Source organism: Rutidosis leptorrhynchoides, chromosome 4 (assembly GCF_046630445.1).
Source record: "Rutidosis leptorrhynchoides isolate AG116_Rl617_1_P2 chromosome 4, CSIRO_AGI_Rlap_v1, whole genome shotgun sequence".
NCBI classification, from domain to species: domain Eukaryota; kingdom Viridiplantae; phylum Streptophyta; class Magnoliopsida; order Asterales; family Asteraceae; genus Rutidosis; species Rutidosis leptorrhynchoides.
In genome coordinates this window covers 53,172,170-53,183,910 of record NC_092336.1, presented here as the reverse complement: position 1 = coordinate 53,183,910, position 11,741 = coordinate 53,172,170, and the positions used below count along the sequence as shown (strand labels likewise).

Below are 11,741 nucleotides of genomic sequence, written 5' to 3'. Positions count from 1 at the left end.
GATAAGCAGATGATTTCTGACAAAAACGATAAGCAAAACTTTTGACATGCAGACACGGTCGAAGTCCAGACTCACTAATGCATCCTAACGACTATCAGTTAGACACACTAATGCAAGACCTGGTTCGCTAAGACCACCGCTCTGATACCAACTGTAGAGACCCGTCCTAATTCATCCGGACAAAGTCCATATCGATTATAAACGATTCACAACAGTTGATTACATCGCGAGGTACTTGACCTCTATATGATACATTTTACAAACATTGCATTCGTTTTTGAAAAAGACAAACTTTCATTTCATCGAAAGTTGACGACATGCATACCATTTCATAATATATTCAAATTATAAATGACTTGATAATAATCTTGATGAACTTAACGACTCGAATGCAACGTATTTTGAAATATGTCATGAATGACTCCAAGTAATATCTCTAAAATGAGCAAATGCACAGCGGAAGATTTCTTTCGTACCTGAGAATAAACATGCTTTAAAGTGTCAACCAAAAAGTTGGTGAGTTCATCAGTTTAACATAAATAATCATTTCATAATTTTAATAGACCACAAGATTTCATATTTCCATTTCTCATAAACATACGTCCCATGCATAGAGACAAAATATCATTCATATGGATTGAACACCTGGTAACCGACATTCACAATATGTATATAAGAATATCCCCATCATTCCGGGATCCTCCTTCGGACATGATATAAATTTCGAAGTACTAAAGCATCCGGTACTTTGGATGGAGCTTGTTGGGCCCGATAGATCTATCTTTAGAGTTCGCGTCAATTAGGGTGTCTGTTCGCTAATTCTTAGATTACCAGACTATAAAGGGGCATATTCGATTTCGATCATTCAACCATATAATGTAGTTTCAATTACTTGTGTCTATTTCGTAAAACAGTTATAAAAGCAGCGCATGTATTCTCAGTCCCAAAAATATATATAGCAAAAGCATTTAAAAAGGGAGCAAATGAAACTCACGCATATAAATATTGTAAAACAGTTAATAAAGCATTTGCATGTATTCTCAGTCCAAAAATGTAATGAGTAAAAAGGGAGCAAATGAACTCACCCATTATATTTTGTAGTAAAAATACATAGAACGACATTGAACGAGTATAGGGTTGGACTCGGATTCAAGAACCTATATCATTTGTATATCTATTAAAACATATAATCGTAATCGAACAAATTTATATTTTATTATTAGTGATATATTTGTTATTTTAATAATTTAAATGTTTCGTTAATAACTAATTAAATGTATTTATTTTATGTACTTTAAATAAATAAAAATGTTAATATAGTTTAGTTAAGTATATTCTTATATGACTAATTTTTGTTGTAGTAATAATAATAATATTAGTAGTAATCTTGATCTTGATAATAATAATAATAAGATTCTTATAAAATAATAATGATACTTAGGTTAATAATAATAATAATATCAATAATAATAATAATAATAATAATAATAATAATAATAATAATAATAATAATAATAATAATAATAATAATAATAAGAATAAGAATGATAATGATAATAATAAAAGTAATAAAAGAGTATACCCTTAGGATCTTTTTCTAAAAAAAATGCTCGAGACGTGACTCGAACCCGAAACCTCTCGCTCAATCCCATCACCCTAAACCACTCATCCATTTTTGTCCTTATAATCTAATATGAAACCCAATTGTATTTATCCTATTCTTTCGGCCTAACAAGGTCACGGCCCAAGTGATTATTAATCTAATGGATCTATAAGCCCAACATATTAACTGGAGCCCAATTAGCAGCCCAACCATATTTATTGTTAAAGGAGAAAAAAAAATGTTCCAACCTAGAATCGAACCCTGGTCTTCTTGCTAACCTGCTAACACATTCAACCATTCAAGCTAACCTGTTTTTCCTGGGCAACATCATACTTATATCTATATCTTCTATACGTATATATCCCTTCTTCTCCCTCCTTTTCACGATCCTCATCAATACCATATCATAACCTTAAATCATCGTTTCTAATCATCTTCATTATTGTCATACCGTTATCATCATCATAATTTACATCGGTCATCACCTTCACATCATCCTCATGCATCGAACCCGTAACATCATCATCATAATTTATCTTGAATAACCCAAGTTGTATATATAAACTAATCTATACTAGCACCACATATCAATGGTCAACACCACGACACTTTTGCACTTCAACTTTAGTCGTGATATTATATATCGAGCCCCACTCTAATTATAAAAAAAAAAATATAACGCATTACTTGTAATCCTCTAAAGTAGTCGATCCCCTTTGCTTTATCAATAATGTTCCACTATTGATATGATAAAAAAAATATGTGAACGTCCCATTTGCTTTATAATTCCTCACGGTCCACCATGTTTGCTTTCTAACAAGTGGGAAGCAAGAAAAAGAAAAAAAAATCGGTGATGATGATTATATTAAATCGAACGTGATCCATAATTGAACACAACACACTAACTTTAACAAGTGGGTTTGTTTTACCCTTTGGAATTCGACAGAAAACAATTTGGGTGGGTCCTGGGCTTTGAAGTATCATTTAGATACAAGGTTTGCAAGTTGTATGTTTATGAAGAAGGTGGCAATGGTTGAATTCCGGTTTCAAAAGGTGGTGGTGGCGGATGGGGTTTGTTAAACTTCTAACAGGAACGAGTATATATATTTTGTAGAGTAAAACGAAAATAGTAGCGGTAGACATGATCAGGATAACAAAAATAACGAAGGTGGGTTTCGTTTTCGCTTGAAATAGAGAACGGGAGTAAACAGTTTTTGGGGATGATTCGACTTGGTTGAGGTGAAAATGAATCAATATATATATGTATAGATATAGCAACGGTATAGGTGGTTTCGATGGTACTTAAATGAGTTTTGGTTTGTGGTGTGATTAAGTTAAATGGTTTGTGGTGATCAAGTTCGTTGATGGTCTCAGTTGCAATAATGGTGATCTTGATGATCGAGCAGAGATAGATGATAAGAATAAAAAGAATAGAGTTTTTCTTAAATCCCTATATGTAATATGTATATTGTGAATGTGAATGTATCTCAGTTTATTCGAACCATAGGGTACCAAACAAAACCTAATAAAGCAGATAGTGAATATATGAATAAAAAATAAAATTTGAGGTTGATCCCTAACTGATTTTGTTTGTGATTGTAGACAGGAATTGACAAGTTACACATCAAGGAAAAGAGAAAAAAAAAATGATACTGATATGATATATAATATAGATCATGCGATATATAATAGTTTTTATATTCATATATTGTAATTAATTTTACTGATTAATAAAATTAATAAATTACATATTAGATACACTAATAGTAACAATGGAAATAATACTAGTCTTAATGATAAAAATAATTAGTAACATCAAATAATACTAATATTAATAATAAAGATAAAAGTAAAAATAATGATAATGATAAGATGGTAATAATAATATTTAATAATAATACTAATAAAAATTATAATTACTAATTATAATGATAATGATATTATAACAATAATAATAACATAACAATTCATGTGTATCAAATTTCATGAAATTATATTTAGATATACTAGTAGTACATATATTAATATTTAATATTAATAATAATAATAATAAAATAACAACTATAAATAACTTGTAATTACATTATATTGATATTACAATTTACTAATTATGTAAATTAATAATTATAACATATATTACATGATAACATTTATTGAATATTGAATATTTATATATTTTACTTATATTACAATATAATAATAATAATAATTACTATTAATAGCAATCATATATATATGTTTATATATATTCATATAATAGTGATATAATTATTCTATTTATTATTTTACATTCTTAATTCCAATTGATTAATTGTACTTTATTAATTCAACTATTGTATATACACTTATATTTATTTTTGTATACATATTTTTATATTTATTTACCCTCAATTGTTCGTGAATCGTTGAGCATAGTCAAAGGGTAATTAATTACATGAATATAGATTTCAAAACTTTCGAGACTCAACATTACAGACTTTGCTTATCGTGTCGGAAACATATAAAGATTAAAGTTTAAATTTGATCGGAAATTTCCGGGTCATCACAACTAAGTCCCTGCCTCTTCGCTCCCTAGCTTTAGCTATTCTATATATGTCATTGGCTCCCTCCTTGGAGTCTAGTTTCCTATATAAATCTTCATAAGCTTTGCCTTTTGCAATTGCTACGACCTTCTTTTCTTCCCTTTTAGCTTCTTTATATCTTTCTTCTACCCTAGTCCTCTCTGCAGACGTCCCTTCTCCAAAGGTAATGAGCTCCCTAAACCTCATCTGCTTTAACGTAACTTTCGTTTGGACATCATCACTAAGCCACCACGATTCTCTACTACTCTTGTGGGCTCTCGATGTCCCTAATGTCACCCCTAAAGCTTCTTTTGCCACCTCTCTGATAGTAGATGCCATGCGGTTCCATATCTGGTCTACGTCAGTAGGAGCTACGTTATCCCCTTCTACACTCAATCTATCAGCAACAGTCGCTCTAAAAGTCTCCGCTTTCGCACCATGTAGGTTCTTCCAAAGGATTCTATGTTGCACAACCCTGGCCCTCCTGCCAACTCTTCCCCGGGTGACTATGTCCATGACCAACAATCTATGCAGGGAGGAGCACGTCAAGGCTGGAAGGACCTTACAGTCCTTACATGTCCTAAGTTCCCCTTTACGAAGGATCAAAAAGTCAATCTGGGTGCAACGACCCCCGCTATGAAAAGTGGCTAACTGAGAATCCCTCTTCTTGAAGAAAGAGTTTGCTATAACCAACTCGTGGGCAACGGCAAACTCAAGAATCGAGCGCCCTTCTTCGTTTCTAGGACCAAACCCAAAGCCCCCATGGGCTCCCTCGTAACCTTCTGCCTCCGCTCCTATGTGTCCATTCAGATCACCCCCTATAATCAATCGATGATCCGCTGGGCACCCCCTCACTACCTCATCTAACAATTCCCAAAAACTCTTCTTTTCCGCCTCACTTAAACCCGCATGAGGTGCGTATGCGCTAATGACCGTGAAAGTCTCCTCCTTAATAATAAGACTAACCGACATAATCCTATCGCTAAACCTACCCACGTCAACAACGTTATCCTTATGTAGTTTTCCCAAAAAGATACCTATCCCGTTCCGTGCTATCCTAGAACCCGAGTACCACAACCTATAGTCCTTAATATCTACCGCCCCTTCACCCTTCCATCTAGTCTCTTGAACACACACTATGTCCACATTACTCTTAAGAAAGGTATCAACGAGCTCAATCCTCTTGCCCGTCAATGTTCCTATATTCCAACTACCCACTCTAATCATACCAAGGGTGGCTACCCTACTACCGCTTCTAACCCCTCTAGTCCTACTCACCCCTAAGGTAGGAGGACATGACCTCAAGTAACCATAAGTAAGTGTAGGGTCTATATTAACATATACACCAAAACAAGCTAAAAAGGAATATGTACAATTAGTATATATTTGTTATTTAAAATATTTAAAATTGAAAATGAAATAAATAAAGAAAGAAAGAAATAAATAAATAAGAACACTGATAATGTGAATATGAGGTATATATATATATACGTAAAAGACAAGCAGCACACAGAATCAGTTAACCAACACAAATAAAGGGAGTGGTAAGAGGTAACCAGCCGGAAAAGTTAATTTCCGGTAGCAGCCGGCGGCAATTGATGGGAAACGGTGAGGCCGGCGAGTACAAAAGTGGTTGTTTCTTGTGAGGAAAAACGTTCATGAGCCCGTTCCGTAGAAGATGGTATCCCACTTGCCGGAAAATGGCAGAAAAACCAGTTTATTATCCGGAAAAACGCACCTCTTCCGGTTACTCCTGGTGGCGCGTGGGAGCTCCGACGACGGCGAGACCAGTTTGGTTAGGTTCGTTAGCTAATTTCCAGTTAAATGGAAGTGGTGGTGTCTTCTAATTTTCTGGTAATAGCTTGTTATTTCCAGTCAAAGTTTGTTGGGGGTTGTAGGTTTTTTTTGAACGTTGGGAAAGAAACACAGTAGAATTATTAAAAGAGAGAGAGAGAGAGAGAGAGAGAGAGAGAGAGAGAGAGAGAGAGAGAGAGAGAGAGAGAGAGAGAGAGAATGTGCACATCGATTTGTGAGTATGTAAACATTTTGTATTTAGTTTTGTATCCTATATTTATAACTATAGTTTATTATTCAATTTTAAGACATTTTAAATTAATTATTTACTCCGTATTTTTATAAATAAATAAAAAAGTTCTTTAGGAAAATACTAACGACAGCCTTAACACGCTTTAGAATATTACAAATTTTGATAACTGCCTTTATAAAAATGACTAATAATCGCCATGTACAAATACTTAATGTATGTTAACGACAACTCTTAGTAGGGATGTCGTTAGCATTTTCCTTATATTTATAATGTATGCAACGATAAGTGAAAAAAACTAATAAAATGTACAATGTAATACGGAGTGCTTGTATATTTTTCTTCATGTTTTTTATCCGGAAATTATTGGCTGACCCACACGATTGTCATTGGCTATCAAAAACTAAATAGGAAATGTATATCCACATGATGATGATGATATAATATCACCCACAAACTTGAGTTAACAATGGCGGTTCTCAACTTCACCTTGTTGTGTCACTCCAAACCCCATTCTTCTCTTCCCCTTTTCAAATCATCCCCAATTATCCAATTCCCCATTTCTTCACAGGTACACTCTCATTTCATCATCATCATAATCAATCAATTTCATCTTTATTCTTACTACTATCAAAAACTGAATTAACTACCTTCAATAACAGGATCAAACCAAAGTCAAAATCAAATTCACAGATGATTCGTCAATCAGTTTTGGGGAATCTATATCTAAAGCATGTATCACAGCTCTAATTTCAGCTTCCATCGCCTTCACCGTTGATCCTGCCCTTGCATTTAAGGTTAATTGGAACGCATAATCTTATAAAATTGTGAAATTAATATTATTATTTTTGGTTTATAAAGTTACGTGTGATTGAATTAATTTAGGGAGGAGGACCGTATGGTTCTGAAGTTACGAGAGGGCAAGATCTTACTGGAAAAGATTTTAGCGGCAAGACTTTGATCAAGCAAGATTTTAAAACGGTATTTTTGAAATCTATCTATCTATCTATATATATTATATTATATAAAGCGCGTGACAATAATCCCTACGTGTCACTTTCTGATTATTTCCTGTCACATGTCAACTCCTCATTTACTTCTATTCATGTGTCGGTCTATAAATTATTTTCATATATTAATCAAATTTCTTAGATAACCTAATTTAAGTTAAGTTAATATACAATTTCATTACCTAAAATATCATATTATATTACTATAAATAATATATAATATAATATTATATTAATATTATGAAACGATAGATGTTATAAGAGAGATGATTCTCACACATCACTTATTGATCCATTTATACCTAAATATCTATTTTACTCTTAATTATACTTATAATAATAATATAAGTTTAACTCTCTAGGGACATAACTGTGATTTTATGAGACAAAAATGTATATGGATCAAAAAGTGGTGTGTGAGAATCACTTCTCATGTTATAATAATTATACTAATATTATAATATTATATATTATATTATTATGAAATTATTTTAGAAACTATTTGAATTATTCTTTTTCAAACAATAAATATTATTATAATAAATTAAAAATTAGTTCTATACTAAAATAATTAATATAATAATAACTTTAAATTTATATTAACCGATACATTGATTTAATAAATATTGATATGATTTATATGTATAATAAAAGGTCATATATTAAAAACCATTAACAATGTTAATATTATAATATTATTTTAGAAGGATATTTTATATAATATAAAATTAATTTACATGTTGCTCATAAAAGTTACGTTAATATAATATTTTGTAGAATATTATATAATCGCGCGGGCTCATGTTTATCAATTGAAGTCAAAATGGTTATTTTATGATAGACATTTAGATTTATGTTGCTTTGTTTGAGATTTTGACATAATAGAATTAGTTACTACTAAAAACATATACAACTAGAGATATATATAAAATATTATTTTTAATAATCGGTTTTAAAATAACTTTTTAAAGGCGCATGCTTGGTGTTTTATTGATTATTTGGCAATTGAAGTTAAAATGATTCTAACAGAGGGGCTCATAATTTATACGTTATTATTCAATATTAATGTTTATGGTACAAATGTTTACATTTAATAAACCAATATTAATGTTATCGACTACTTGTTTATACAAATGTCGTGAAACGCACGGGCTTCTAAAATTAGTTTTAGTATATATAGTGAAATGTTCAAGGATTTAAGGGTTCTCGACTTGTCGTTAACATGCATTAAATCCTTGTATGTAGTAGTGGTTATCAACTGCTTTTACACAAAGGCGGTTATCAAGTTGTGCAATACTTTAAAACATTTAGGGTTGTCGTTAGCAAAATCTGATATTTAATGTTAGTAAGTAGGTTGAAAGTTCACTACTCGGGATTAGTTTGTAGGGACTAATCAACTAAGTTAAAAGTAATCAGGACTAGTAGGAAGTTGACCTACTTTATCGATTTTGACCGAATAAAATCCGACTTTGAACTAATGAATCTGACTTGACTTACTAATTTGACCGGATAAATCGGTCAGTTCAAAGACTAGTCAGGGACTAGTCGGACTACTTAAAAATCCCGACGAGTCGGGGGACTTTTACAAGCATGAGTAAGGTTTAATTAGAATTATAAGTTGGTAGTTTAATAATTTAATGGCTGTGCTTGTTTACCCCTTCTGATGCAGTCAATTTTGAGACAAACTAATTTTAAGAACGCAAAGTTACTTGGAGCTAGTTTCTTTGATGCTGATTTAACAGGTTTTGCATTCTTTTATTGTTCTGTGTTTCTACACTACACAGTATATGCTATGCCTATTGTTGTGAGTAGTGGTTTGAAACAAACTAGAGTAACATTATCATCTTTTTACTCAAGCTAGTTACTTTCTTTTACCATAAAAAAACAAGGTAATCAAGTATTCAAGTATGTAGTGATGATTGAGTCAAAAAGAAAAAATGCAACTGGGCCACAACAAGGAATTTAAGATTTAAGAACCTGACTGGGTTGATTCCAAACCGAAGAGGGGGCGGGCTGGGCTCAAACTCCGTGTTTGTGTTTCAAGCGAAATCCTTGGGCCACTCCATGCAACATTATGCGCTTGTTTGTTGAACGTTATCAGTGCATTGTCATACCGCGTTTAATAATGGGAATATGAGACCTTAATAATGAAAAAGGAACCCACATGTGTGGTCCAGTGGTTCACCCCAATGCTTAGGTATTGGGAGGGGAGAAAGGTGTCGATTTCGAGTCCCCTTTCCTTAAAAATACCCGTAGAAATTATTCCGATAAGCCGGGTTTCCCCATGGGAGGTTTTACCGGTCATATTCAGGGTCCAGGTCCGAGCCGCCTGCCCCTCGGGATGATTTAAGATTCAGATCCCTGTAATATGGTTCGGGTTTCTGCTCGAAAGTGCGTGTGTGTGTGGCAAACGAAAGTATACGATGCCAACTATTGCCTTTAAAAAAAATTATGGAAAAGCCAGAAACGACTATACATGTGTGTGTTTGATGTTCCAAAAAAAAAAAAAAAACATCACATTCTTAACGAAGATTAGAACTAACAATCGATTAATTTTTTAAGGTACGTTAGTTATAATTTATGATTCCATATATTTTCTCTTATCATCACTGTTTATGTCTTAATTTCAGGAGCTGATCTATCCGATGCTGATCTTAGAGGCGCAGACTTCTCCTTAGCACAAGTAACAAAGGTAAAATCTACAAATGAGACGTTTTTCGCTAACAAGTTTATAATAAGACGGGTAAATTGCATATTTCATTCATGTGGTCCTTTGATTTCTCACAAATCAACCGTCCCTAATCCCTATAGATCGTCTATTACACCCACTATTCTTGTGCTTTGTATACTTTTTATCCTTGAAAGATTATCACTTTCGTCTCTTTAACTTATTACAGGCAAATTTGACTAATGCTAACTTGGAAGGAGCACTTGTTACAGGGAATACATCTTTCAAAGGATCAATCATAACAGGCGCAGGTAGCTATCACATGTGGTTATATAATCTTTTATTCAGTTTTATAAAGAAAAAAGTTTAATTGATCTGCACAGATTTCACGGATGTCCCTTTAAGAGAAGATCAAAAGGAATACCTTTGTAAAATTGCTGATGGGTAACTGATCTACTATTCCTACTAACCATACCTCTTTAAATAATGTCACATATTCGTACCGAGTTTTAAAGATGCTTCACTGTCTTTACATATCAGGGTGAATCCGACAACAGGCAATGAAACACGAGAAACGTTGTTTTGCAAGTAGGGCGAGCCGTGAGCTCCTGTGGCATCATTTCGTAGGAATTCATGTTGCGAATCTCTAAAAGCTGTATCATTTTTTTCTGAAAAGTTCCATCGTTTGTTGGCTAATCACGGATCGTCTTGTGTCGCTATTGAAAATGAAGTCTATATTCTTTCTGGTTCTTGATCATGGTGTATAATAATCACCAACTGGAGTTACGAATGAGGCATTGACCAATGTATTAATATTAACGCTAAAAGTACAACCAATATATTCGTCACCTTCGTTCTCAAATATCTCAAAAAAGAAAAAAAAAAACACGAAGATGAGGGCGTGTTGAGCACAATTTGTTATCAATGGAGTCCTCGGAGGGCGATCGAGAACTTAGTAAGTGCACTGTGTATGTGTAAGGATTTTTAAGACCCAAACAATACAAGCAATTCAGCAAAACCACTCACCCATAACAATAAACGAAAATAAGAACGTGAAATTAAAATCGAACACATATAACGTCGTTATATATAATCAATGTGATTACTTTAATCCACTGACCAACTTGAGAGTATTTTTGTGCATACATGTATGTGTTACATAGGTTATATCTATAGTGCAAAAAGAAAGACAAATCGGATCATAACAAAGAGTCCAAATCCATACCCAACTCCTCCGCCAGACAGCCTCGTGGTTGCAACCTCCCCTTCGTGGTCGCGAAATTGCTCTTCCAAACTTTGGCTTCTTCATGTCCAATTCTCGGGAGCACCACCACTTGTCTCGCGGTCGTGAAGTCAACTTCGCAAGAAGGGTTTTGTCTAATATGTGTCTTAAAGGGCGGATGATATAAAAGAATTATTACATATAATTCTTCTAATTATACCCTTCATCTTATCACTTTAAATAATTCATATATAGGGGCAAATATGGAAAATTAGGGGAAACATGTTACCAAATTACTGTATATATACTAATTAGTGTAAAAAGTCACTCAATTCATTGGTCACATGGCAACTTCAAAACCTTTTCCATATTTTACTTTTAACCCTTTAACTTTTTAGTTTTGCAATATTGATTTTTTGTCTTTTATCCTTTAACTTTCTAATCTTCCAATATGCCCCTAAAATTCTATTTTCAATTTAATATTTTAAAAAGGCATACTAAATATATGTTATTTTCATAATTATTCTCTTAATTTTTTTACAATCTAAAAAAACAAAAAGACATACTAAATATTTGTTATTTTCATAATTATTCTCTTACCTTTTTTACAATCTTAAAAAAAAATAAAAAAAA

At 32.7% G+C, this 11,741-nt stretch overlaps 2 protein-coding genes across 3 annotated transcripts; one reads left to right on the top strand and one right to left on the bottom strand.

The window, feature by feature from the left end:
• Positions 1-2,007: 2,007 nt before the first annotated feature.
• Positions 2,008-5,824, bottom strand: LOC139840637 (uncharacterized). Its single transcript, XM_071830893.1, has 3 exons — positions 5,689-5,824; positions 4,273-5,492; positions 2,008-2,139 (listed from the first exon to the last, which is right to left on the bottom strand). Exons 1-3 carry the CDS (start codon positions 5,822-5,824, stop codon positions 2,008-2,010), a joined length of 1,488 nt encoding a protein of 495 aa, XP_071686994.1.
• A 797-nt stretch (positions 5,825-6,621) lies between these two features.
• On the top strand, positions 6,622-10,638 carry LOC139839540 (thylakoid lumenal 15 kDa protein 1, chloroplastic). Of its 2 annotated transcripts, XM_071829621.1 has the most exons (8): positions 6,622-6,779; positions 6,871-7,005; positions 7,094-7,189; positions 8,888-8,960; positions 9,849-9,910; positions 10,116-10,197; positions 10,270-10,330; positions 10,427-10,638. In XM_071829621.1, exons 1-8 carry the CDS (start codon positions 6,678-6,680, stop codon positions 10,476-10,478), a joined length of 663 nt encoding a protein of 220 aa, XP_071685722.1. In that variant the 5' UTR covers positions 6,622-6,677; the 3' UTR covers positions 10,479-10,638. The 2 variants fall into 2 exon arrangements, with proteins under 2 accessions (XP_071685722.1, XP_071685723.1); XM_071829622.1 differs by lacking the exon at positions 7,094-7,189 and having other exon boundaries at positions 6,623-6,779.
• The last annotated feature ends 1,103 nt before the right edge of the window (positions 10,639-11,741 follow it).

Excerpts from the sequence above, each read along its gene's own strand:
- LOC139840637 (XM_071830893.1), bottom strand. The coding sequence starts at position 5,824 with ATGAACGTTTTTCCTCACAAGAAACAACCACTTTTGTACTCGCCGGCC. Across the intron at positions 5,493-5,688 it reads CACTCCCTTTATTTGTGTTG|ACCCTACACTTACTTATGGT; the intron begins GTTAACTGATTC and ends ATGTTAATATAG. Across the intron at positions 2,140-4,272 it reads CTAAAAGGGAAGAAAAGAAG|ATAAATTATGATGATGATGT; the intron begins GTCGTAGCAATT and ends GGGTTATTCAAG.
- LOC139839540 (XM_071829621.1), top strand. The coding sequence starts at position 6,678 with ATGGCGGTTCTCAACTTCACCTTGTTGTGTCACTCCAAACCCCATTCT. Across the intron at positions 7,006-7,093 it reads ATCCTGCCCTTGCATTTAAG|GGAGGAGGACCGTATGGTTC; the intron begins GTTAATTGGAAC and ends GAATTAATTTAG. Across the intron at positions 8,961-9,848 it reads CTTTGATGCTGATTTAACAG|GAGCTGATCTATCCGATGCT; the intron begins GTTTTGCATTCT and ends TCTTAATTTCAG.